Source organism: Brassica rapa, chromosome A02 (genome assembly GCF_000309985.2).
Source record: "Brassica rapa cultivar Chiifu-401-42 chromosome A02, CAAS_Brap_v3.01, whole genome shotgun sequence".
Classification (NCBI taxonomy): domain Eukaryota; kingdom Viridiplantae; phylum Streptophyta; class Magnoliopsida; order Brassicales; family Brassicaceae; genus Brassica; species Brassica rapa.
Window position 1 is genome coordinate 13,874,046 of NC_024796.2, and position 25,239 is coordinate 13,899,284.

At 34.4% G+C, this 25,239-nt stretch overlaps 2 protein-coding genes across 3 annotated transcripts; both read left to right on the plus strand.

Moving 5' to 3' along the window:
- Positions 1–1,915: 1,915 nt before the first annotated feature.
- On the plus strand, positions 1,916–20,307 carry LOC103853427 (trichohyalin). Of its 2 annotated transcripts, XM_033285758.1 has the most exons (3): positions 1,916–7,927; positions 8,047–12,326; positions 12,672–20,307. In XM_033285758.1, exons 1-3 carry the CDS (start codon positions 7,780–7,782, stop codon positions 18,630–18,632), a joined length of 10,389 nt encoding a protein of 3,462 aa, XP_033141649.1. In that variant the 5' UTR covers positions 1,916–7,779; the 3' UTR covers positions 18,633–20,307. The 2 variants fall into 2 exon arrangements, with proteins under 2 accessions (XP_033141649.1, XP_018512407.2); XM_018656891.2 differs by having other exon boundaries at positions 1,917–7,927; positions 8,047–20,307.
- A 421-nt stretch (positions 20,308–20,728) lies between these two features.
- LOC103853044 (vacuolar iron transporter homolog 2) lies at positions 20,729–24,251 on the plus strand. Its single transcript, XM_033285759.1, has one exon. The coding sequence runs from the start codon at positions 23,266–23,268 to the stop codon at positions 23,848–23,850; it is 585 nt and encodes a 194-aa protein (XP_033141650.1). The 5' UTR covers positions 20,729–23,265; the 3' UTR covers positions 23,851–24,251.
- The last annotated feature ends 988 nt before the right edge of the window (positions 24,252–25,239 follow it).

Here is a 25,239-nt window from a genome sequence, read left to right on the forward strand (position 1 = left end):
TTACTTTGATGATTTCTTTAATTCTTCTTATCGTTCTCGGTGCTTATCTGGCTGTGCATAAAATCATAAACAAGGTGGTGGTGCGTAAAGTGGTGCGTAAACACAAGAGCTCCTCGGACATAAACACGAGCAAGAGCTCCTCGGACACAAACACGAGCTAGGTTTCTCGTGATTAATATGAGTAATTATATTTATACAATACAATTTTTTAATAAATAAAAAAATTATGCCAAACAAATAAAACTAACAAAAAATGGTAGAGTATCACATCTATAAATAATAATTAGGCTTAGTTTTAGTATTTTTGGATATTTTACGTACTTTTCGACATTTTAATTATTTTATTTTCATTTTGGGTAATTTATTAGATTGGTAAAGTGTTGAGATTGAATCTTAATTAAATACTCCAAGAAAAGAAGAATAAAGAAGAGTAACTTAGAAGAAGCTACAAAGGAATCAAAGAGGAAAAAGAAGTAAACCAACTAGAAGTTACAACAAGGAGAATAAGAGTAAAGCTAGTCTACTTAGTTTAGTTGAGCCAACAAATATGTGAAGTGTTGGTTAATGTCTAGCTAGTCTAGAGTTGCTGTTTGAGTTGGTAAGAGATATAGATACAAACTATTTAACATTTTTTAAAACAATTTTAGCTCTCTCTTCCCTCGTAACTTACATAAATATAATAACGATTTGACGGCTCACCACCTCCAAGAACTAAATTGTTTGTCACGATTTTTAATTTATTTACTTAAAAAGTTTAAGACGTGTGTGTAACTCATTCTAATAATCATGACAAACCAATAAATTAAAGATGAGTGAACAGATAAGAGAAAGTTAATAATCTCGGTCGGCTCGATAGAACAATACATATAACATAAATTTGGATGAAAAATAAATAATATATAACATGAATTTCTTCTCGCAGTTCTATTGTTTCTAATCCCTATCTAAACACGAGCGCTCCTTTAAACACTTCTCCAGTTCCAGTACCAAAAATGGAGATGGACTCGAAACTGGTAACGAAAATCTATAAATAAAATAATATATTACATATAATTTTGAATATCAGAATACCTAAACTTAGCATATAAATTGGTTTGGATTAAATATTTGGATCGAGAATCAATAATTATTTTAAGTATTGCAACAGTGAACGTGGGAAGAAAGCAGTGTGAGAAGCTGTTTCTGTATGTAATGAAGAAAATAAAAGCCTGCAGTAGAAGAACCTAAGGCAAATGAGAAAGAAGAGTAGTCTCGAAGCAATTATGGCAACTATCAGAGAGATATGGAGGAGGAGGAGATAACCATAACTGAACAACGAAGCCAATTAAGGCCCAAATCCATGATGAAGCTGAAGAACCAGAGATGTTCAGAACTTACCCGTAAGGCTCGGCCACAGAAGAACAAATATAAAACAAAGCTAAGCTAAGTAATCGATATCACAATCAGTCATTGTTATCTGCCAAATCCAACTACAAGTATACAAACCTAAAACAAACTTCGGTTTCGTCAAATCCAACTTCTTCAAACAAAGTTGAGGGCGTACTGATTAAAAACTGAGGGTTTAGGGATATAAAATTTTAAACAAATACCTATGTATGTCAAATTGTCAATGGCCGTCTCTTGAGAAATGGGAGTGGTTGAAGGAAGCGTATCTGTGCTCGTGTTTGTGTCCGAGGAGCTTTTGTGTTTACGCACCACTTTACGCACCACCACCTTTTTTATGATTTTATGCACAGCCAGATAAGCACCGAGAACGATAACAAGAATCATAGAAATCATCAAAGTAACATCCATTTTTTAGAGAGAGCAGTTTGAGGGAGATGTAGGGTTTTCTGTTTTCTAGCAAAGAAGAAAGAAGAAAGAGATTGTTTAAAAGAAAGATATATATTCTTTGATAGATTCTTTTGTTTAAAGTTTTAAGTCGAACAAAATAGATTTTTATCTCTTGCGGGACAGCAAAGAAATCATCATTTTGCCTATAAGCCATAACTAAAAAAAAAAAAACTTTTTTCTTCCTTTTTGAAGAAAGAAAGGAAGAACTTTTTTCTTTGACAAACCTTTTTCTTTTCTCTTCACATCTTGTCATTTCTCTTCCTTTTTGAAGTCCAAATATATGTTATCTTTAAAATATCACATTAACAAATTACTTCAGTATTCCATGAATACTTTGTAGTGCTTGAGTTAGGTTTCTCGTGATTAATATGGGTAATTATATTTATACAGTAATTTTTTAATAAATAAAAAAATTATGCCAAACAAAACAAAACTAACAAAAAATGGTAGAGTATCACATCTATAAATAATAATTAGGCTTAGTTTTAGTATTTTTGGACATTTTACGTACTTTTGGACATTTTAATTATTTTATTTTCATTTTGGGTAATTTATTAGATTGGTAAAGTGTTGAGATTGAATCTTAATTAAATACTCCAAGAAAAGAAGAGTAACTTAGAAGAAGCTACAAAGGAATGAAAGAGGAAGAAGAAGATGAAGAAGTAACCAACTAGAAGTTACAACAAGGAGAATAAGAGTAAAGCTAGTCTACTTAGTTTAGTTGAGCCAACAAATATGTGAAGTGTTGTTTAATGTCTAGCTAGTCTAGAGTTGCGGTTTGAGTTGGTAAGAGATATAGATACAAACTATTTAACATTTTTTAAAACAATTTTAGCTCTCTCTTCCCTCGTAACTTACATAAATATAATAACGATTTGACGGCTCACCACCTCCAAGAACTAAATTGTTTGTCATGATTTTTAATTTATTTACTTAAAAAGTATAAGACGTGTGTGTAACTCATTTTAATAATCATGATAAACCAATAAATTAAAGATGAGTGAACAGATAAGAGAAAGTTAATAATCTCGGTCTGCTCGATAGAACAATACATATAACATAAATTTGGATGGAAAATAAATAATATATAACATGAATTTCTTCTCGCAGTTCTATTGTTTCTAATCCCTATCTAAACACGAGCGCTCCTTTAAACATTTCTCCAGTTCCAGTACCAAAAATGAAGATGGATTCGGAACTGGTAACGAAAATCTATAAATAAAATAATATATTACATATAATTTTGAATATCAGAATACCTAAACTTAACATATAAATTAGTTTGGTTTAAATATTTGGATCGAGAATCAATAGTTATTTTAAGTATTGCAACAGTGAACGTGGGAAGAAAGCAGTGTGAGAAGCTGTTTCTGTATGTAATGAAGAAAAGAAAAGCCTGCAGTAGAAGAACCAAAGGCAAATGAGAAAGAAGAGTAGTCTCGAAGCAATTATGGCAACTATCAGAGAGACATGGAAGAGGAGGAGATAAACCACAACTGAACAACGAAGCCAACTAAAGCCCAAATCAATGATGAAGCTGAAGAACCAGAGATGTTCAGAACTTACCCGTAAGGCTCGGCCACAGAAGAACAAATCTAAAACAAAGCTAAGCTAAGTAATCGATATCACAATCAGTCATTGTTATCTGCCAAATCCAACTACAAGTATACAAACCTAAAACAAACTTCGGTTTCGTCAAATCCAACTTCTTCAAACAAAGTTGAGGGCGTACTGATTAAAAACTGAGGGTTTAGGGTTATAAATTTTAAACAAATACCTATGTATGTCAAATTGTCAATGGCCGTCTCTTGAGAAGTGGGAGTGGTTGAAGGAAGCGTATCCGTGCTCGTGTTTGTGTCTGAGGAGCTCTTGCTCGTGTTTGTGTCCGAGGAGCTCTTATGTTTACGCACCACTTTACGCACCACCACCTTGTTTATGATTTTATGCACAGCCAGATAAGCACCGAGAAAGATAACAAGAATCAGAGAAATCATTAAAGTAACATCCATTTTTGAGAGAGCAGTTTCAGGAAGATGTAGGGTTTTCTGTTTTCTAGCGAAGAAGAAAGAAGAAAGAAGAAAGAAAAAAGAGATTGTTTAAGAGAAAGATATATATTCTTTGATAGATTCTTTTGTTTAAAATTTTAAGTCGAACAAAATAAATTTTTATCTCTTGCGGGACAGCAAAGAAATTATCATTTTGCCTATAAGCCATAACCCAAAAAAAAAAAACGTTTTTTTTCCTTTTTTGAAAAAAAGAAAGGAAGAACCTTTTTCTTTGACAAACCTTTTTCTTTTCTCTTCACATCTTGTCATTTCTCTTCTTTTTTGAAGTTCAAATATATGTTATCTTTAAAATATCACATTAACAAATTACTTCAGTATTCCATGAATACTTTGTAGTGCTTGAGTTAGGTTTCTCGTGATTAATATGGGTAATTATATTTATACAGTCTAATTTTTTAATAAATAAAAAAATTATGCCAAACAAAACAAAACTAACAAAAAATGGTAGAGTATCACATCTATAAATAATAATTAGGCTTAATTTTAGTATTTTTGGACATTTTACGTACTTTTGGACATTTTTATTATTTTATTTTTATTTTGGGTAATTTATTAGATTGATAAAGTGTTGAGATTGAATCTTAATTAAGTACTCCAAGAAAAGAAGAATAAAGAAGAGTAACTTAGAAGAAGCTACAAAGGAATGAAAGAGGAAGAAGAAGTAAACCAACTAGAAGTTACAACAAGGAGAATAAGAGTAAAGCTAGTCTACTTAGTTTAGTTGAGCCAACAAATATGTGAAGTGTTGGTTAATGTCTAGCTAGTCTAGAGTTGCTGTTTGAGTTGGTAAGATATATAGATACAAACTATTTAACATTTTTTAAAACAATTTTAGCTCTCTCTTCCCTCGTAACTTACATAAATATAATAACGATTTGACGGCTCACCACCTCCAAGAACTAAATTGTTTCTCACGATTTTTAATTTATTTACTCAAAAAGTTTAAGACGTGTGTATAACTCATTTTAATAATCATGACAAACCAATAAATTAAAGATGAGTGAACAGATAAGAGAAAGTTAATAATCTCGGTCTGCTCGATAGAACAATACATATAACATAAATTTGGATGGAAAATAGATAATATATAACATGAATTTCTTCTCGCAGTTCTATTGTTTCTAATCCCTAACTAAACACGAGCGCTCCTTTAAACACTTCTCCAGTTCCAGTACCAAAAATGGAGATGGACTCGGAACTGGTAACGAAAATCTATAAATAAAATAATATATTACATATAATTTTGAATATCAGAATACCTAAACTTAGCATATAAATTGGTTTGGTTTAAATATTTGGATCGAGAATCAATAATATTATTTTAAGTATTGCAACAGTGAACATGGGAAGAAAGCAGTGTGAGAAGCTGTTTCTGTATGTAATGAAGAAAAGAAAAGCCTGCAGTAGAAGAACCTAAGGCAAATGAGAAAGAAGAGTAGTCTCGAAGAAATTATGGCAACTATCAGAGAGATATGGAGGAGGAGGAAATAAACCACAACTGAACAACGAAGCCAATTAAGGCCCAAATCCATGATGAAGCTGAAGAACCAGAGATGTTCAGAACTTACCCGTAAGGCTCGGCCACAGAAGAACAAATATAAAACAAAGCTAAGCTAAGTAATCAATATCACAATCAGTCATTGTTATCTGCCAAATCCAACTACAAGTATACAAACCTAAAACAAACTTCGGTTTCGTCAAATACAACTTCTTCAAACAAAGTTGAGGGCGTACTGATTAAAAACTGAGGGTTTAGGGATATAAAATTTTAAACAAATACCTATGTATGTCAAATTGTCAATGGCAGTCTCTTGAGAAGTGGGAGTGGTTGAAGGAAGCGTATCCGTGCTCGTGTTTGTGTCTGAGGAGCTCTTGCTCGTGTTTGTGTCCGAGGAGCTCTTGCTCGTGTTTGTGTCCGAGGAGCTCTTGTGTTTACGCACCACTTTACGCACCACCTTGTTTATGATTTTATGCACAGCCAGATAAGCACCGAGAACGATAACAAGAATCATAGAAATCATCAAAGTAACATCCATTTTTGAGAGAGAGCAGTTTGAGGGAGATGTAGGGTTTTCTGTTTTCTAGCGAAGAAGAAAGAAGAAAGAAGAAAGAGATTGTTTAAAAGAAAGATATATATTCTTTGATAGATTCTTTTGTTTAAAATTTTAAGTCGAACAAAATAGATTTTTATCTCTTGCGGGACAGCAAAGAAATCATCATTTTGCCTATAAGCCATAACTAAAAAAAAAAAAAACTTTTTTCTTCCTTTTTGAAGAAAAAAAGGAAGAACCTTTTTTTTGACAAACCTTTTTCTTTTCTCTTCACATCTTGTCATTTCTCTTCCTTTTTGAAGTCCAAATATATGTTATCTTTAAAATACCACATTTACAAATTACTTCAGTATTCCATGAATACTTTGTAGTGCTTGAGTTAGGTTTCTCGTGATTAATATGGGTAATTATATTTATACAGTCTAATTTTTTAATAAATAAAAAAATTATGCCAAACAAAACAAAACTAACAAAAAATGGTAGAGTATCACATCTATAAATAATAATTAGGCTTAGTTTTAGTATTTTTGGACATTTTACGTACTTTTGGACATTTTAATTATTTTATTTTCATTTTGGGTAATTTATTAGATTGGTAAAGTGCTGAGATTGAATCTTAATTAAATACTCCAAGAAAAGAAGAGTAACTTAGAAGAAGGTACAAAGGAATGAAAGAGGAAGAAGAAGATGAAGAAGTAACCAACTAGAAGTTACAACAAGGAGAATAAGAGTAAAGCTAGTCTACTTAGTTTAGTTGAGCCAACAAATATGTGAAGTGTTGGTTAATGTCTAGCTAGTCTAGAGTTGCTGTTTGAGTTGGTAAGAGATATAGATACAAACTATTTAACATTTTTTAAAACAATTTTAGCTCTCTCTTCCCTCGTAACTTACATAAATATAATAACGATTTGACGGCTCACCACCTCCAAAAACTAAATTGTTTGTCATGATTTTTAATTTATTTACTTAAAAAGTTTAAGACGTGTGTAACTCATTTTAATAATCATGACAAACCAATAAATTAAAGATGAGTGAACAGATAAGAGAAAGTTAATAATCTCGGTCTGCTTGATAGAACAATACATATAACATAAATTTGGATGGAAAATAAATAATATATAACATGAATTTCTTCTCGCAGTTCTATTGTTTCTAATCCCTATCTAAACACGAGCACTCCTTTTAAACACTTCTCCAGTTCCAGTACCAAAAATGGAGATGGATTCGGAACTGGTAACGAAAATTGTTGTATTTAGCGTTCTTGTTGAAGCCTGGCCCTCCGGGAATCTTTAGGAAAGTGCAGAGAGTTAGGACTATCAAGGATTCGGTGTGAGTCGGACTCATCCATATTGATCAAAGCTCTCAAAATGAAATCATCGATTATTGGTCTCTATGGGATCTTAACAGATATCCTCTCTTTAGCCTCCTCATTTGAATGTGTCTCTTTTCATTGGATTTCTCTGATGAAAAATGCTGAGGCTGATAAGCTAGCAAAGCAGGTCTTGTCTGCTGAACTGGCATTAATGGCTACAACTACTTTGGTTTGATCTTTTAATATAAGTGTGTTTCAAAAGAAAAAAAAAAGAACAAAAGACCATTGTTTTCATTGTTCAGTATGAAAAGAAAAGTAAAAAAGCAAGTGGTTACTTGTTCTACAAGGCAGCAAGAGAGGAAAGACTTTGACTATTCATATCCTAAAGAGGAAGTAAGGAATATATAGTCCGTCCCTCTCCTTCCCTTTACTCTTCAGTGGAGCAATCAACTAATCAAAACAGTGGAATCCATCAAATCCTCAGGAGACAGATCCAAACACAGGAAATAAGTTAGTAATGGAGCTAGAATTGGGATTGAAGGTCACAAGAACAAGAGAAGATGTATCATCCTCAGTTGATTTTCGCTTCTCCAAAGACCCATTTGGTCCTCTGGTGCTTTCTCAAGAAACAGATTCAAGATTCATCATCATCATCCATCTTAAAGGTGTAAACTAATGCACTCTTTGGTCTCTCTCTTTTTGTGTGCTTGTCTAGGATAGTTAGGGTTGAATGATTTAGGGTTTAGTGTTTTAGGGAATGTTAACTTGAGGATTGAAACTGTAGGATTCAAGAAGGAAGGTATTGAGATTGAGATAAATAAAGAGGGAGATAGGATTACAATAAGAGGAAGGAAACCTGTTGAAGAAATGGTTATGATTAGATGGATGGCATGGAGGAACGAAGTTGAAATGAGAGCCTTCAGGAAAAAATTTCTGATTCCAGATGTTGTTGATTTAGACAAGATTAAAGCTAGGTTTGACGATGATGATGCCACTCTTACGATCACAATGCCTAAAAGAGTAAAAGGAATCTCTGGATTTAACCTTGAGCAAGCGGAGGAGGAAGTTGAAGAAGAGAGTGTGGGCTTTGGAGATGTGAGTGAAGTTGAGAATAGAGAAGAAGTTGAAGAGGAGACTGAAGAAAGAGAAGAGTCTGATGAACACTCTGAGATTCAAGGAGAAGAAGGGTTTGGTGAGATGGTGGAAGATAAAGAAAGAGAGAGTCAAGTTAATGAAGGTGAAGAGGAGGGTTTCAGTGGAGGTGTGGATGAAACTCAAATTGAAGATGATGACGTAGAAGAGATTCAACAGATTGGTCAACAAGAGTTGGCCGATTCAGACACAGAGAGTGAGGATAATGTCTTAAAACAGCTTCCAGACATTAAGGAGCAAGAAGATAACCAAGAAGTAATGGAGAAGAAAGTTTTAGAAGAGATTAAAAATGAGGAGATTGGATCTGGAGCAACTGAAGAGATTGAAGAACAAGAATCTGATGAGGATAGTGGCTTAAAAGAGATTCCAGACATGATAGAACAAGAAGATAACCAAGAAGTAATGGAGCAGAAAGTTTTAGAAGACACTAAAAGTGGTGACATTAGATCTGAAGCAGTTGAAGAGATTGAACAAGAACCTGATGGGAACAGTGGCTCAGACACAAAGAGTAAGGACAGTGGCTTAGAAAAGCTTCCAGACATAATAGAACAAGAAGATAACGAAGAAGTAATGGAGCACAAAGTATCAGAAGAGACTAAAAGTGAGGACAATGGATCTGGAGCAGTTAAAGAGATTCAAGAACGAGAATCTCATGAGGACAGTGCCTTAAAAAAGCTTCCAGAGATTATAGAACAAGAAAATAACCAAGAAGTAATGGAGCAGAAAGTTTCAGAAGAGACTAAAAGTGAGGACAATGGATCTGGAGCAGTTAAAGAGATTCAAGAACAAGAATCTCATGAGGACAGTGGCTTAAAAGAGCTTCAAGACATTATAGGACAAAAAGACAACCGAGAACGAAGGGAACATAAGGTTTCAGAAGGGACTAAAAGTGATGGCATTGTATTTGGAGCAGTTAAAGAGATTGAAGAACAGGAGTCTGATGAGGTAGGTGGAACAAGTAAAAGTAGAGTAATGGAAAAGAAAAAGACTGATGATGATGATGGCTTGAGGAAGGCTCAAGGGATTGATGAATCATTGAGACGCAATGAAGAAAGCAAGATTCAAGAAATGGTTGAAGAAGAAACAGTTGGTCAAGAGAAGGATGACAACTTAGAAAAGAGTCAACAGACTGATGAAGAAGAAAGAGTTGGTCAACGTGAGTTTGCTGATTCAAACACAGAGAGTGGAGACAGCAGCAGCTTAAGAAAGCTTCCAGACATTAACCAAGACGTGATGGAGCAGAAAGATTCACAAGCAGAGACTAAAAGTGATGATTTTGGATCTAGAGCATCTAAAGAGATTGAAAAACAAGAACCTCATGAGCAGCTAGATGGAACAAGTAAAAGTAGAGCAACGTCTGATGATGATGGCTCGAACAAGGTTCAAGGGAATGAAGAACCAGAGAGATGCAATGAAGAAAGCAATATCCAAGAAATGGTGAGAGGGGATCCTAAAGAAGACGTTGATGCGGAGATGGGTGAAGGATTCACACCAAACATTGAGAGAACACCAGTAGTTGCAGAAACTGAGGCAAAAGCTGGGGAACTTGAATCTAAAAAAACAGTAGCAGAAAATGTAGAGAAGAAACATGATGAATTGGTTGAGAAGAAAGAAGAGAAAGATAGAAGAAGCTTCATAAAGCTTCAGGAGAATGAAGAACAACATTCTTCTGTAACGAATGATGTTCCGAAACCAGTTCAGGAGACTGAAGCACCAGAGATGGACACTTTAGTTAAAACAAATGATGAAGAAGAAGAGAAGAAGAAAAGTGTGGAGATGGAGAAAAAAAACATTGGGGAAGGATTTGCACCAAACATTGCAGAAACTGAGAAAAAACCTGAAGATTTTGAATCTGAAAAACAAGGAGCAGGTGATGTAGACAAGATACATAAACTGGAAGAAAAGAAAAAAGAGGAAGATGCTAATGTGAGAGCAAAAGGTGAAGACAGAAGAAGCTTAGTAAAGCTTCAAGAGAATAAAGAAGAACATTCTAAGGGAAGAAAGCGACAAAATAAACAAGAAAATATCAAAGGATTGTTGGAAGAGAAAGCACCAGAGGCAGATACAAAAATAGTGAATGATATTCCAAAACCAGTTAAAGAGATTGAAGTACCAGAGGTGGGTACGTTAGGGGAAACAGGTGATGAAGGAAAAGAGAAGAAAAAGATTGTAGAAACTGAGACAAAACCTGAGGATTTTGAATCTGATAAACTAGAAGCAGAAGAGGTAGACAAGATAGATGAAGTGGTTGAGCAGAAGAAAGAGGAGGAAGATGCAAAAAATGATGAGGCTGGGCCACAAAGTAGCTCAATAAAGCCTGAGGGAGTTGGAGAACAACTATCTCAGGGACAAAAGCGACACGAAAAGACCAAAGAATTGGTGGAAGAGAAAACTCCAGAGGCAGAGACAACTGTAGAGAATGATACTCCCAAACGAGTTCAGGAGGAAACAAATGATACAGACTCAAGAAAGCCACAAGAGAATATTAGACAACAGGAGTTGGATGAATGTGAAAGATGCGAGAAAGAAAGCAAGAAACAAGAATTGACGAAAATCAACACAAATGATGAAGAGAAAGACACTGAAGAAACAATAACAATGGAGCAAGATTCATATAGGCCAAATGTAGTTGGAAAAGAAAAAGAGGTTCAAGAACTAGCTGAAGAGAAGCCGCATTTTTCCAAAAATAGAAAACTCAAGGAGGAAGAAAAAGTTCCAGAGAAGAAAACAGAACTTGGTGATGATGATGATGATGATGATGATGATGATGATGATGATGATGATATCTCAAGAAAAGGTGGAGATTCAGAAGAAAAAGAAGAGGTTGATTCTGAAATGGGCAAAGGATTTGCACCAAACATTGCAGAAACTGTGAAAAAACCTGAGGATTTTGAGTTTGAGAAACTAGGAGCAGATGAGGTTGAGAAGATACAAAAATTGGTGGAGAACAAAGAAGAGGAAGATGATAATGTGAGAGCAAAAGATGAAGACAGAAGAAGCTTGATAAAGATGCAAGAGGATGAAGAACCACATTCTAAGGCAAGAAAGCGACAAGACATACAAGAAAATATCAAACAGTTGGTGGAAGAGAAAGCTCCAGAGGCAGAGACAGATATATCAAATGATACTTTGAAACCAGTTCAAGAGATTAAAGAAGAGGTGAGTACGTTAGGAGAAGCAGGTGATGAAATAAAAGAAGGAAAGGAGAAGAAGAAAAGTGAAAGTGAAAGTTTGGAGGTAACAAATAGGGATGCCAAAAAAGAGACTGATGTGAAAATGGGAGTACCAAACATTGCAGAAACTGAGACAAAACCTGAGGAGTTTGAATCTGATCAACTAAAAGCAGACAAGATACATGAACCGGTTGAGAAGAAGAAAGAGGAGGAAAAAAGTGAAGGCATTATTAGCTTAATAAAGACTGATGAAGTTGAAGAACAGCAGTCTCAGGGACAAAAGCAAGAGGGTGAACACGAAATGATTGAGGAATTGGTGGAAGAGAAAACTCCAGAAGCAGAAACAAATATATCAAATGATACTTTGAAACCAGTTGAGGAGAGAGGTGAGGGAAAACAAAAGATCCCAAAACTTTTCCAAGAGGAGGAAACAAAGAAGCAGCCAGAAGAGCACAAAGAGAAAAGGGTGGAGACGGGGGGAAAGATTGATGATGCTGTCTCAAGAGAAGTTGAAGAGATTATAAGACAACAAGACCTGGATAGATGCGAGAAAGAAAGCAAGACCCAAGAAGTGGTGAAAAGCAAAACAAATGATGAAGAGAAAGGAGCTGGAGAAACAGAAATAAAGGAGCAAGAGTCCTATGGACCCAAAATACTTTGGGATGAAGAAATTGCAGAGAAGAAAACGGAGTTTGATGATCACCAAAGTTCAAGAAGAGATTCAGATTCCAAAGAAGAGGTTGATGTGGAAATAGGCAAAAGATTCAAACAAAACATTGCAGAGACTGAGACAAAAGCTGAGGAGTTTGAATCTCATAAACCGGAACCAGATGAGGTAAATGAGAATGATGATATACATGAAGTGGCTGAGAAGAAAGAAGAGGACAATGATAAGGTGAGAAGACAAGACGAAGACGAAGACAGGAGCTTACTAAAGCTTCAAGAGAATGAAAAACAACATTCAAAGAGACAAAACCGACAAGAGACAAATATTCCAACACCAGTTCAGGAAACAGGTAATGAAGGAAAAGAGAAGAAGAAAAGTGTTACAATGGAAATAAAAAATGGGTATCCCAAAGAAGAGGTTGATGCGGAAATGGGCAAAGGATTCACACCAAACGCTGCAGAAACTGAAACAAAACCTGAGGAGTTTGAATCTGATGAGGTAGATGAAGTGGTTGCAAAGAAAGAAGAAGAGGACAATGCTAAGATGAGGAGAAGACAAATTGAAGGCAGTAACTTAAATAAAAAGTTTCAAGAGACTAAAGAACAACAACAACAGGAGAAGATCAAAGAGTTAGTGGAAGAGAAAACTCCAGCGGCAGCAGAGACAAATGTAGCGATTCATATTCCGAAACCAACTCAAGAGATTGAAGAACCAGAGGTTGGTACATGTGAGGAGGAAACAAAGGATCAAGAATTGTATAGACCAAAAGTATTTGGCGATGATGATGATCATCATGTATCAAGAAAAGTTGGAGATAGTGGACAAAGAGATTCAGGTGCCAAAGAAGAGGTTGATCCTGAAATGGGCACACCAAACATTTCAGAAACTGAGACAAAAGCAGTTGAGGAAGATGACATGATACATGAACTAGTTGAGAAGAAGAAGAAGAAGAAGAAGGTGAGAAGACAAAGTGAAGACAGTAGGCTCCAAGAAGAAAAGATCAAAGAATTGTTGGAAGAGGCAGAGACTGAAAAACCAAAGGTGGAGGAGAGGTTAGAGACATGTGAGGAAAATATATTTTCAGAGGCAGAAACAAAGGATCAAGAGTCTTACAGACCCAAAATACTCCAATGTGAAGACAAAATCCAAGAACTAGCTGAAGAGAAGATGGACTTTTCAAGAAAAGTCGAGGAGGAAGAAGAAACTGCAGAGAAGAAAACAGAACAAGACATTGATGCAATGAAAAGAAAAGAAGAGACTCAAGAACAAGTAATGGAAGAAAAAGTAAGTGATAGTGGCAATAAAACCGTTGCAGAGGCAATGCATGAAGAAGATGAACCTGGAAACCAATTCCAGGAACTTATAGAAGGAGAAAAAACAAGTTGTCAAGGAGAAGTTAAAGGTGTAGAGAGCGAGAAGAATACAAGAGAGGTAGACAAAAGATTTAGAGAAGCTCAAGAGGTTGAAAGAACAGACTCAGATGATGTATCTGGAATATATGGTAAAGGAGAACTCCAGGAAGAAGATGATAGACTTCAAAGAGGGACAAGTAAGATAGAACAAGAATTGGTTAATCTGAACAGTCAAATGGAGCAAGAACTTGAGGATGAGAACATCAATAGTAGTTGCAAAGATGAAGAATCAGAGATCAAAACTGATGATGTCATAAGAAAGGTTCAAGGTGTTAAAGAATATGAGTTGTCTGAACCAAAAAGGAACCATGGTAGCAAGATTAAAGAAATGATACAAGAGAAAATAGGAGAGGTAGAGAAAGAAGATGAAGTACAGGAGTCACATGAACCTAATATACGCAAGGAACGACGCTGTAAGACAAAAATAACTGGGACAGAGGAGCCAAGTGGTCAAGCAAGAGAGGAAGAGGAGAAGGAGAAATTTGTAGAGTCTAGGACAATAACAGAGATTAAGGACCAACGACCTGACAAGCCAGAGAGTCATGAGAAACGATACAAGATTCAAGAAATGGTGGAAGCTGGACATAATGAAGAGCAAAAGGATACTGTCAAGGCAAAGCAGACCTCAAAAGGGGTTCAGGAGATAGAACAGCAGGAATCTGATGGATTAAGTAGTTCTGTAGTACAAGAAGACAAGAAGCAAGAAACAGCGGAGAAGAGGACAAAAACTGAAGATGCTAGCTTGAGAAAAGTCCAAGATGATGAAGATCCAGAAATGAGTAAGTCTTATAAGAAGATACAGGAACCAGTGGAAATGGGAACAAGTGAATATAAAGAAGAAGTCAAGAAACAAGATGGGGATGATACTTTAAGAATCCAAGAGCCTCCTGACAAACCAAATTTAGATGAACTTGAGAGACACAGTGAGCAAGGAGACAAGATTCATGAACCAGTAGAAATGAGAACACATGATGATTACAGAGAGAAATTCAAGAAACAAGATGGTGATGTGGACGAAGAAAAAGTGGAAGATGACAGTTCGGACAAGTTTCATGAGTTTGAAGAACAAAAATCACATGAACCTGAGAGGCAGGAGAAGAGAAAACATTTCAGTAAAGAGGAAGCAACTGATCCTAAAGAATCAGAGGAACATGAGAAACCTAAAGTAGTGGAAGAGAAAGAGACTCTGGAGAGGAAGAAGACAAGAAGTAGAGATGTTCAGGATGATGCAGAGCCAGAATTGCTTAAACCTTACAAGCCACAAGAAGAAGACAAGAAGAAGGTCCATAAATTAGTGGAGAAGGGAACAAGTGATTACAGAGAAAAAGTTAAGAAACAAGATGGTAATGATACTTCAATAAGCAAAAAGCAAAGAAGTACTCCTCAATATGTGGATGAAGAAAAATTGGAGAGCATTGCTGATCCAGGAGAAAAAATGGAAGATGATAATTCAAGAAAGTTTCATGAGCTTGAAGAACCAAAAACAGATGATGGTTGGACACGAGTGGAGCAAGAAAAGATGAAAGATTTAGTAAAAGAGGAAGCAACTGGTCCCAAAGATAAATGCACTGCTGAAGCAGGCTATAGTGACCACAAAGAAGAACAACATGAAGATACTGCCAAGACAGAACTGAAAGCTGAGGAAGATACCTCAGAAAAGGTTCAAGAGATCGAAAAGCATAAGTCTGATGAATTACAGAGATCTTTGGGACAAGACAAGATGCAAGAAATAGAGGAAAAGGAAAAAACTAAAGCAATGGAGGAGAATGAGACTGTGGAGAGAAGGAAAATAACTGAAGTTGAAGACAAGACCCAGGAACTAGTGGAAATGGATACAAATGATTACAGAGAAAAGGGAAAGACACAAGATGGAGATGATATCTTAAGAAGCCAAGAAACTGAGAAACTGTTTATAGTTGAAGAAGAAGCAACTGGCCCCAGAGATAAACACACAGGAGGGAAAGAAGAAGAAAGAGATGAGGAAGTTGCACAGACTGAGACAAAAGTTGAGGACGAGACCAACAAAGAGGTAGAAGAGAACCAAAAAGAAGAAGAAGAAGAAGATGAAGGTTCCTTAGATGATCCTATGATAAATATTCAAGAAATTGAAAAAGAAGACTCACATGACACAGAGATTCAAGAGAAGCTAGACATAGTCCGGGAGGACTTTGTGGAAGAGGAAACAGTGGATCAAGAAGATGAAGTGGCAATGGAAGCTGTAGAGGCAAATTATGATGAAGATAGTTCAAGAATTTTGCAAACTATAAAAGAACATGAAGAACACAAGGAACAAAGAAATGGTCCTGGAGTGGAAGGAGAAGATGAAGAAAGAATTGTCGAGAAAGAAGCATATGAGGAAGCACTTGATCTCAAACACACCGGTGGAGAAAGATACAATGACCATAAAGAAGAAAAAAAGTTTATTCCCAAGGCAGAAGTGAAAGCTGAGGAAAATAGCTCAGAAGAGGAGTTTGATGAGTTGCAGAGATCTTTGGTACAGGACAAGATGCAAGAAACAGAAGAAAAAGGAAAGCCTAGATCAACGGAGGAGAATGAGACTGTGGAGGGAAGGACAAAAACTGAAGATGATGGTAGCTTGAGGAAGGTTCAAGAAGGGGAAGATCCAGAGTTGAGTAAACATAAGAGACATGAGGAAGAACTCAAGAAAGAAGATGAGGAGAGAAAGATTCATCAATCAGTGGAAGATGTAAAAGGAGAAGACAAAACATTGGATCAAGAAGATGATAGGGTAGGGGAAGCTGAAGCTGTAGTGGCAAACAATGAGAAAGATAGTTCAAGAAAATTGCACACCACCACTGGAGGAGAAGAACTAAAACAACAAGAAGAGATCCCTGATCCTAGAGTGAAAGAAGGAGACGGCGAAAGAGTTGCCGAGAAAGAGACAAAAATGGAAAAGGTTCATGTCCAAGAACCTGAAGTAAAAACAGAGAATGGAGAATCAAGGAGAGGACAAAAAGGCAAACAAGAGAAGAATGATGAGACAAGAAGTGACGATGGTATTGTGAGAAAGGTTGGAGAGACTAAAGTGCAAGAATCAGATGAAAAGAAAGATCAAGAACCGGAAGAAAAGATTGAAGAACCAGAGAGGAAAGAAATGAGTAATGATGGAGTTAAGCTGGTGACTGAAGAGGATAGCCTTACAAAAGGCCAAGAGTTCATAGAAAAGGAGTCATCAAAGAGAAGACCAGTGGGACAAGAAAACATCCAACAACTTAAGGATGCAGAAAAACAAGAAGATGAGGGAAAATCAGATGCAGGAGTGGAGATGCAAGCTAAGATTGTCATCAGAAGGAAGGACCAAGAAACTAAAAGACAAAAAGCATATGAGCTTCTGGAAAATGAAGAACATGACAAGATTCCAGAACCTGTTGTTGAAGGAACAAAGAATCAAAGAGTGGAGGATAGAGAAGCTGAAGAGATGAAGAGAAAGTCTGAGGATGTTAGTTCAAGAAAGGTTCAGAAGATTAAAGAAGAAGAAACAGATGGATTAGAGAAACACAGGGAACTAAGTGGGTTCCAAGAAAATGAATCAGTTGATGAAGAAGAAGTGAATGAAGCAGGAGGATATAAGGAGGTTCTGGAGACAAAGTCTATGGAAGATTCAAGCCAGACTCAAGATGTTGAAGAAAAGGGACCAGATCATACAGAACAAGAAAACATCCAAGAGATAATGGCCGAGGAGGAAGAAGAGAAGAACGAGAAGGAGAAGAAAATGCCGCATGTGGATTCAAAAGCTAACTATGATAGCTCAGAGAAGAATGAGACCGAGAGATTGAGAGGTAAAAAGCAAAAGGAAGATCATCAAGAAGTGGTGGAAACAGAAACAAGTGATCAGATGAAAGAAGAAAGGGAAGAGAAGATTGTTGGTAAAGCAGTGACCAGAGATGAATGTGATAGCTCAAGGAAGAATCAGGACCATGAAGAAATACAGTCAGATAAAATAGAAGAGATGAGTGGATTACTTGGGAAAGAAGAAACAAGCAATGATAAAGAAGAAAACAGAGGAAACAGAGCAGGTGCAAAGACAACAATCAAGGATGACAAGAAGCAGTTGCTTGTGGAAATTGACACAAGTGGTAAAGCAAAAGAGAATACGAATCAAGAGACTAAGAGTAGAGATGACAGCTCAAGAGAAAATGAAAAACAAGACTCTCATGAACAAAAGAGAAACTATGAGGAACAAGACAAGAAGAACATGGGACCAAACTATTACAGAAGTGAAGAGGATGGTAAGGAAGAGAAAGAAACTGCAGAAGCAGAGGGCACAAGAAAGAAGAAGGGGATTGAAGAACGAGAATCAGCTAAAATGGTGGAAAGACATGAGAACATAACTGATTTGGTGGAAGAGAAAATGAACAATCAAGAAGGAGAAGACAAGAAGAGTATGTCTATGGAGGTCTTGGAAAAATCTGAAGACCATGAATCAACAGAACCTGAAGGGCTGAGGAAACAAGACAAGGATAGGGAACAAGTGCAACAAAGATCAACAGATAACCTTAAATATGAAGAAACCACAGAGACAGTCAAGGATAAGGAATCAAGAAAGACTCATCAGCTCAAAGAAGAGAGACTTAAGGAAAAAGAGAACAGGGAAACTGAATGTGAAGATGGTAGCTCAAAAAGGATTCAAGAGATAGACAAAGATGGATCAACAGAACCAAGAAGAGTTGAGGAAAGAGACAAGATCCAACCAGTGGATAGAGAAACAAGTGAAGATGAAGAAGAAGAAGAGTTAGAAGTTGAAGTTGAAGACTCAGAAGAAGATTGGGAAGCTGAAGTGATTCAAGAGATGGATTCAGATGAAGATAATGACAAACTTAGAAAAATAAGAAGAATCAAACTAGGATTTAGGTTAGTTGGAGGATCAACATTGTTTATGTCACTAATAGTCATAGTTTTTCGTTTGATTCGTTCCAAGAGAAAAATAAGAAGCTACAAGTTCTAACTTCTAACCAAAGAACAATATCATCTTTTTATTATTCGAGTTTTTTACTTGATATGAAATCAAGATCCACACAACTCTTATTACAGTGAGACAGTACAGCTTCCTTCAGCTTACAACTTTAAGCATATTTAGAGAACCAGCTTACAGAACACAAGAGGAACCATGATATGCAGAGCATTTTGTGAGCATCAAGAAATCCATATCAAATGCAGTGTTTTAGATGATTTGTTCCTTAGGCTTCTGATGGGCTCAATATAAGGAACTCTCATTTATCGGCCCATTATATTGAGAACCATTTAATTTCATTTTTAATCTGAATTATCGGCCCATTATATTGAGAACCATTTAATTTCATTTTTAATCTTTCAGTCTTCTAATCATTTTTATTCTCTGTCCCAATTTTATTTTTGTGATTTTTTTCTTATTTGATCGTATTCGAAGAATATGCTTAAGAAAAAGGTATATATATTTTCTTTTCGTCATAGTGGAAGACAAAACGAGACATTTTTTTCTTTTGACATCACAAACGAGACAATTTATAAAAGGTAAATTATTCGAAGAGTATACGATACTATAATATGAAGCCTTAAAATGGAATTCATGTTCCTATATTTTTGGTTATAATTTATAAAAGGTAAATTACATTTGAATGAAACGTTTCCTCAATTATAATACTGAATTCACACACAAAGAAAAGGGTTTCCACGGCTACTATTTCTTTTTCACGGCTACTAAATTAATATTGGCAGATCCTAAAGTATTTCTCAGCTTAAAGCAAAATATTAACATATCATTTCAATGGTAGCGTAAAGACATGGCCGGTCTAAATATCAACATATCATTTTAATGGCAGATTTTATTGAACTTTTTACTAAATCGTTTTTAGCCTCCAATATTTCAGGGTCGGTCATGTTTAGAATAATTTCAAAACTTTAGCAATGTCATTGGTTGTATATTAGTGTATATGTACGTAGGCCAGTACGTATGCATGCATGTTCTCTGCGTGATATGTTGGGTAATATGTATACTATTATATTAGTCCTATAAAATTAATAAAATTATTAATTAACCAGCGACTACGCTAATTATTTTGAGGATGAAGCGAGTGGTGGTGTATGTACAAGTGTGGTGATGCGTGAGTGATGATGGTGAAGGATGGTGCTCTTCGTGTGGAAACCACACTCTTCTTCTTTCTTTATTATCAATCTATTTCCATTATTTATATCACTATAATTTTCTTTCCAGTGCTTTCCAATCCACCAATCCAATTATTTTTCATTATATTTTACATTTAACGAAACCCTGCTTACATATAATCTATTTGTTTTTTTGAAAGAAATATTATATCTACTTGTTAATAGACTTTTTCACTTTCAAACGGATATAATTGCGGTCTTCAGAGGATCTAATAACATGTTGCGTGAATACACATCTGATTCGCACTTGATTATTAAATAGTTGGATTCTACTATTTAATATGAGATTTAGTTAGGGGCAGGGTGGTGGTGTTATTCTTATAGAATTTCCTTTATATGTTTATTTACTACTATCTATTTTATATACATATTGATCCAAATTTTTATTAACTTATATTTATCTAAACCATAAAATGTGTATTACCTACTATTAAGTATTCATCATTTTGTACATATATGGTTGAAATAAACAGAAACATCCCTTATATACTAAAGCACAAGTCACATGACCAATCAAATTCTGACACATGACTTGTGCTTTAAAATTAATTGGAAACAAAATTAAAAGCATCATTAACCTCTGTCTGTCTCTAAACCGCTTTTCGAATAACCCACGATCTCTACCTCTTTCGTATAACATGTTTATAAATTAAACGAACCTTGAAAACACAACTTATCCTCTTATCTCTTCTAAATTTTCAGTTTTTATTTTTTTCAAACGAACCTTGAAAGCACAACAGTAGTTTTGGAACCACTTTCGAAGCATCAATTTGATTGTGGCGGTCCAGTTTGAAAGTGCGTCGAATAGAGCTTGATGATTTTGGAGAGATTCGTCGAACCTTAAGGATTTTGTTGCATAACTTCTAGAATTTACAGGTATACGTGGTGGTATGCAACATATTCATATGAAACTCATTATGCAAAAGTAAAGTAAAAGAATAGCACAAATATTTTTTATTGTTCACTTTGAAATTATTATAGCTGTTTGAAGAAGAAGAACGTATGAGAAATCAAATAATTATTTTGGATCAGATCTGTTCCTGGGTAAAGTTGGGAAGCTTGAAGACAAATGGATTACATGGTAAAATGCAAAACGTTTGACCATTTAGAATTCCAGGTAAAAAAAATTGTTTACTTTTTATCCATTAAAAAAGTATATACAGCCTCAAAATTTTAATGCAGTAAATGATCTATTGACCATTTAAGTTGTAAAAGTGATTCTGTTTCAAAATCGTTTTACCTCCGAAATAATGCAATTTCAAATCATTTTTACAATTAATTTAGAAATTTATCAAGTTTTTACTCGGTAGTTTAAAAAAAATTTGTAAAATATAAAGCGAATAAGATTTATGAATAAAACCAATATTTCTCCTAAAACCTTAAATAGTAAAAATATTTCTTTTTTTTAAAGCAAATAAGTATCAATATAATTTGTAAAATTAGATCTTAAAAATTCAAAAACCTATCAAAATATGAGCCAAAAAACTATCAAAATAAGTATTAAAAAAATATGTAAAACATAAAGGAAATAAGATTCTTGAATAAAACCAATATTTCTCCTAAAACCTTAAGTAGTAATTTAAGAAAAATGTTTTCGCTTTTATAAAAAGCAAATAAGTATCAAAATAATTTGTAAAATGAGATCTTAAAAATTAAAAAACCTATCAAAATAAGTAACATGGTATAATTTTGTTTAAGTTTATGTTTTTCAAAAAAAGATTCTAGATAATTAAACATGAAGTGTAGATGAAATAATAATTTAAACTAAAGATATATAAAAGTGATTAAATTTATAAGATACACCGTATCACATTCAAAATTTAAATATTATGTTATATTAAGTATTTGATATTTTGCACAAACATCATGGATAAAGGTAATGAAATAAATATAGTATTATAACTATATATTTTATATTTTGGTATTTTAATTATTTTGTGAAAAGTATTGCAAACATGTATCCATGTTTATAATACTACCAGAATTATTAATTTACCTCTTTCAATTGTTTTGTTTAAATGCAGATGCTGTTGATATAATATTTTATTTATTCTGAGTTAAAGTTTTAAGATAATCAAACAAATTTTAAATATTAAATTGATCCGTGCTACGCACGGGAGGTTATACTAGTAACAGTATAACACCCAAAACATACAGATGGAATCCATTCAATATAATATTGTGATAAATCCGTTCAACTTTGATAACTTTTGGTCAAACACTACTAAAATCTACAATTATTGATAACTTTTGGTCAAACATTACTAAAATCTAAAAAATTAAATGAATAAAACAGTGTGTGATTGATTAGCCTCATCATTTTCCCTTCTTTTTTCCTTTTTGAATCCTTTATTTGTCTCGTAAGAAAGTATAAAAACTACCAAAAGAATAAAAAAGTAAAGAGAAAAATATATTATTCAATATTAATAACTAGAAGAAAAAACGAATTATTTTGGAAACGATACATTAAATTTAGAGTGATTAAGATAATTTATATGGTCACACTCTTAAACTATATGTTACACGAATCCTTATATAATACTAATTAAGGATATCAGCTGACTCACCGTACCTAATTGTTTCATTTAGTAGACTTGAGATATTACTATAGAAATAATAAACATGATAATAATATCATAGAATCTGTAAGTAATGATGAATGGTGTTAAGATTACGTATAGTAATGCAACAAGTTGAAATTTCCTTTTTCCTTTATTTTTGTTCTTTTCCCCTAAAAACATGCATCATGCATGCCTTTGATCATGAAGAGGACAGAACAGCTTCTTATGTAACTGCATTCTTTGGTTTCACATATTATTTTATCTGTAATTACATGTTTTGTTCCTTTCTAATTATTTTATCCTCGAACCGATTTCTTATTAGAAACAAATATTAACGTTGTTCGTTCGACTTCATAATAAAAATTAGTAGATCTGCTTTCCTACTTATTAAGCGAAGACCTTGATTAGCGTAGGAAGGTTGAGAGAAGTTAAAAGAGTGTATGATTACATGCATACTCATAATTTCAGTTAATTTTATAATATGGAAACGAATCATATAGTGTATCTAATCTACACGTTGAAGTTGAAATATAAGAAGGGTCCATGTCGCAAACAACAACAACATCATTTTTATAATTGTCTTTCTTCTATAAACATGGTTTTTGAAATATTATCTCAAGTAGTTTATCCCTAAGACCCTAACTTAGTGCTGCTTAGTAAAATTGTTTCATTCCAATGTTTAAATTAATACCAAAAAAAAAAAAATAAAACAAGGAATGGCGAGGCTCCACATATTGTCTCCACCAAGCCAAAAGTAAGCTCAAAAATCTCCATAAATAGAATGAGCATGGACGTGTGTTCTCCACACTTACTCGATTCTCTTACCCAAACAAAAACAAAACACACAAATAAATATATTATTTTCCTTTGGGAAAAATGGATCAAGAACGTAACATGGACATAGAGAAGGAATCAACAACAACCTTAGACTACTCGAAACGCGCTCAATGGCTACGCGCCGCCGTCCTAGGAGCCAACGACGGTCTTGTCTCCACTGCGTCGTTGATGATGGGTGTTGGCGCCGTGAAACATGACGTCAAAGCTATGATTCTCTCAGGATTCGCCGGAATGGTGGCCGGGGCTTGTAGCATGGCGATAGGAGAGTTTGTCTCCGTTTACTCTCAGTACGACATAGAGGTGGCTCAGATGGAGAGAGAGAGTGGTGAAGTGGAGAAAGAGAAGCTTCCTAGTCCACTACAAGCGGCCGCTGCGTCTGCGCTAGCGTTTTCCGCGGGTGCGATTGTGCCGCTTTTGGCGGCTGCGTTTGTGAAGGAGTATAGAGTGAGGATCGTTGCGGTTGTGGCAGCGGTTACGGTGGCGCTTGTGGTTTTTGGGTGGCTAGGAGCGGCGTTAGGGAAGGCACCAGCGGTTAGGTCGTCGGCTAGGGTTTTGTTTGGAGGGTGGTTAGCTATGGCGGTTACGTTTGGGTTAACTAAGCTCATTGGGTTACATGGACTCTGAATTGTTCGTGAACCATCTTCTTGTAAGAGTTTATATAGTAAGCGTTGCGGATTCTACGGTGAGGTTATGTTGGAACTCCATGAAACACGATCGACAGTACGTTTACGGTACGTGAATATACTGTTCTACTTCAAATGATCTTCATACTGCAAAACCCAGTATTTAAATTATGCGGGTTATATGTTTTAATTTTATGTAAGTGATGATACTGATGTTGAGAGACCTGTTTTACGGTGGATGTTGTAAACTATATATTACGGTGATCGCTCGTTTTATATTCCCTGGAACTATTACGGTGATGGCTCTTTTATGTCAAATTGGAATCTTAATGAAACAATATCGTTTTTCATATAATATAGTTTTGATTTTCTTTCTATATATTTTGTATTGTGTTTTGTGTAGAATAAATTGTGTCTGTTCTAATTTTAAATTAGAAACATCTTACTTCTAATGAATTCATTAAGGCTGCAACTACATTATTAATTTTTGAAATTAAATAAGGTAGAATGACTTATTTTAGTAATTCCATATTTTTCGCCATTTGACATGAATAGAAAGAAATACTTAATTTCACTAACATTTTAAAAAGTATTCAAATTTTTTGTTATAGACAATGCTGTACTTCTTTTGATTATGAATGAACAGAACGAAAATATTTCAGTTTTTAACTAATTATATTCATCTTATTTCATTTATTATGTTTTATAAATTCTATTTCAGGTTACCATTTACAAAAGAAATATTATTTGCTTGTTGTTAAAAAGGGAAGAAAATATTATTTGATCATGTCATATGCTAGTGCTAGTTTATCGTGGTCCAACTATGGCTGCAACTATAGGCTATGTACATATTTTGGAACGAAATTAATTGAAATGAGTCGTTCATGAAGATTTCAGAAAAATATTACCATTTGAACTAAATAAAAACTAAAATGTAAGGAATGAATGGAACGAAATATGTGAAAAGCAATAAAATGTAGTTGAAAAACATTCAAAAACAAAAAAGTCTCGTGGATGCAAAAAATTAAAAGAATAAAAAATAAAACAAGAATTTTATATTAATTATAGATTTTTATTTAATTTCAACTAATTCTATTTTCATTCCACTATATTCCTGCAAAAAAAAAAACTACCATTCATGTCATGTAGATACTTTTATTACCATTTCTTTTATTTTTTGTAACTGGTACTATTCTATTTGTTTGTATTCCATGTTTCTGAATTCATCATATTCATCTTATTCATGTAACTTAAAACCAATTACAACATATATATATATATATATATATATATATATATTATATGTATAAGCATGTGTATATGTATGTTGTTTTGAATTATTGAAGCAAATAAATATTTAGATGAAAAAAAAATATTTAGATGATTTAAC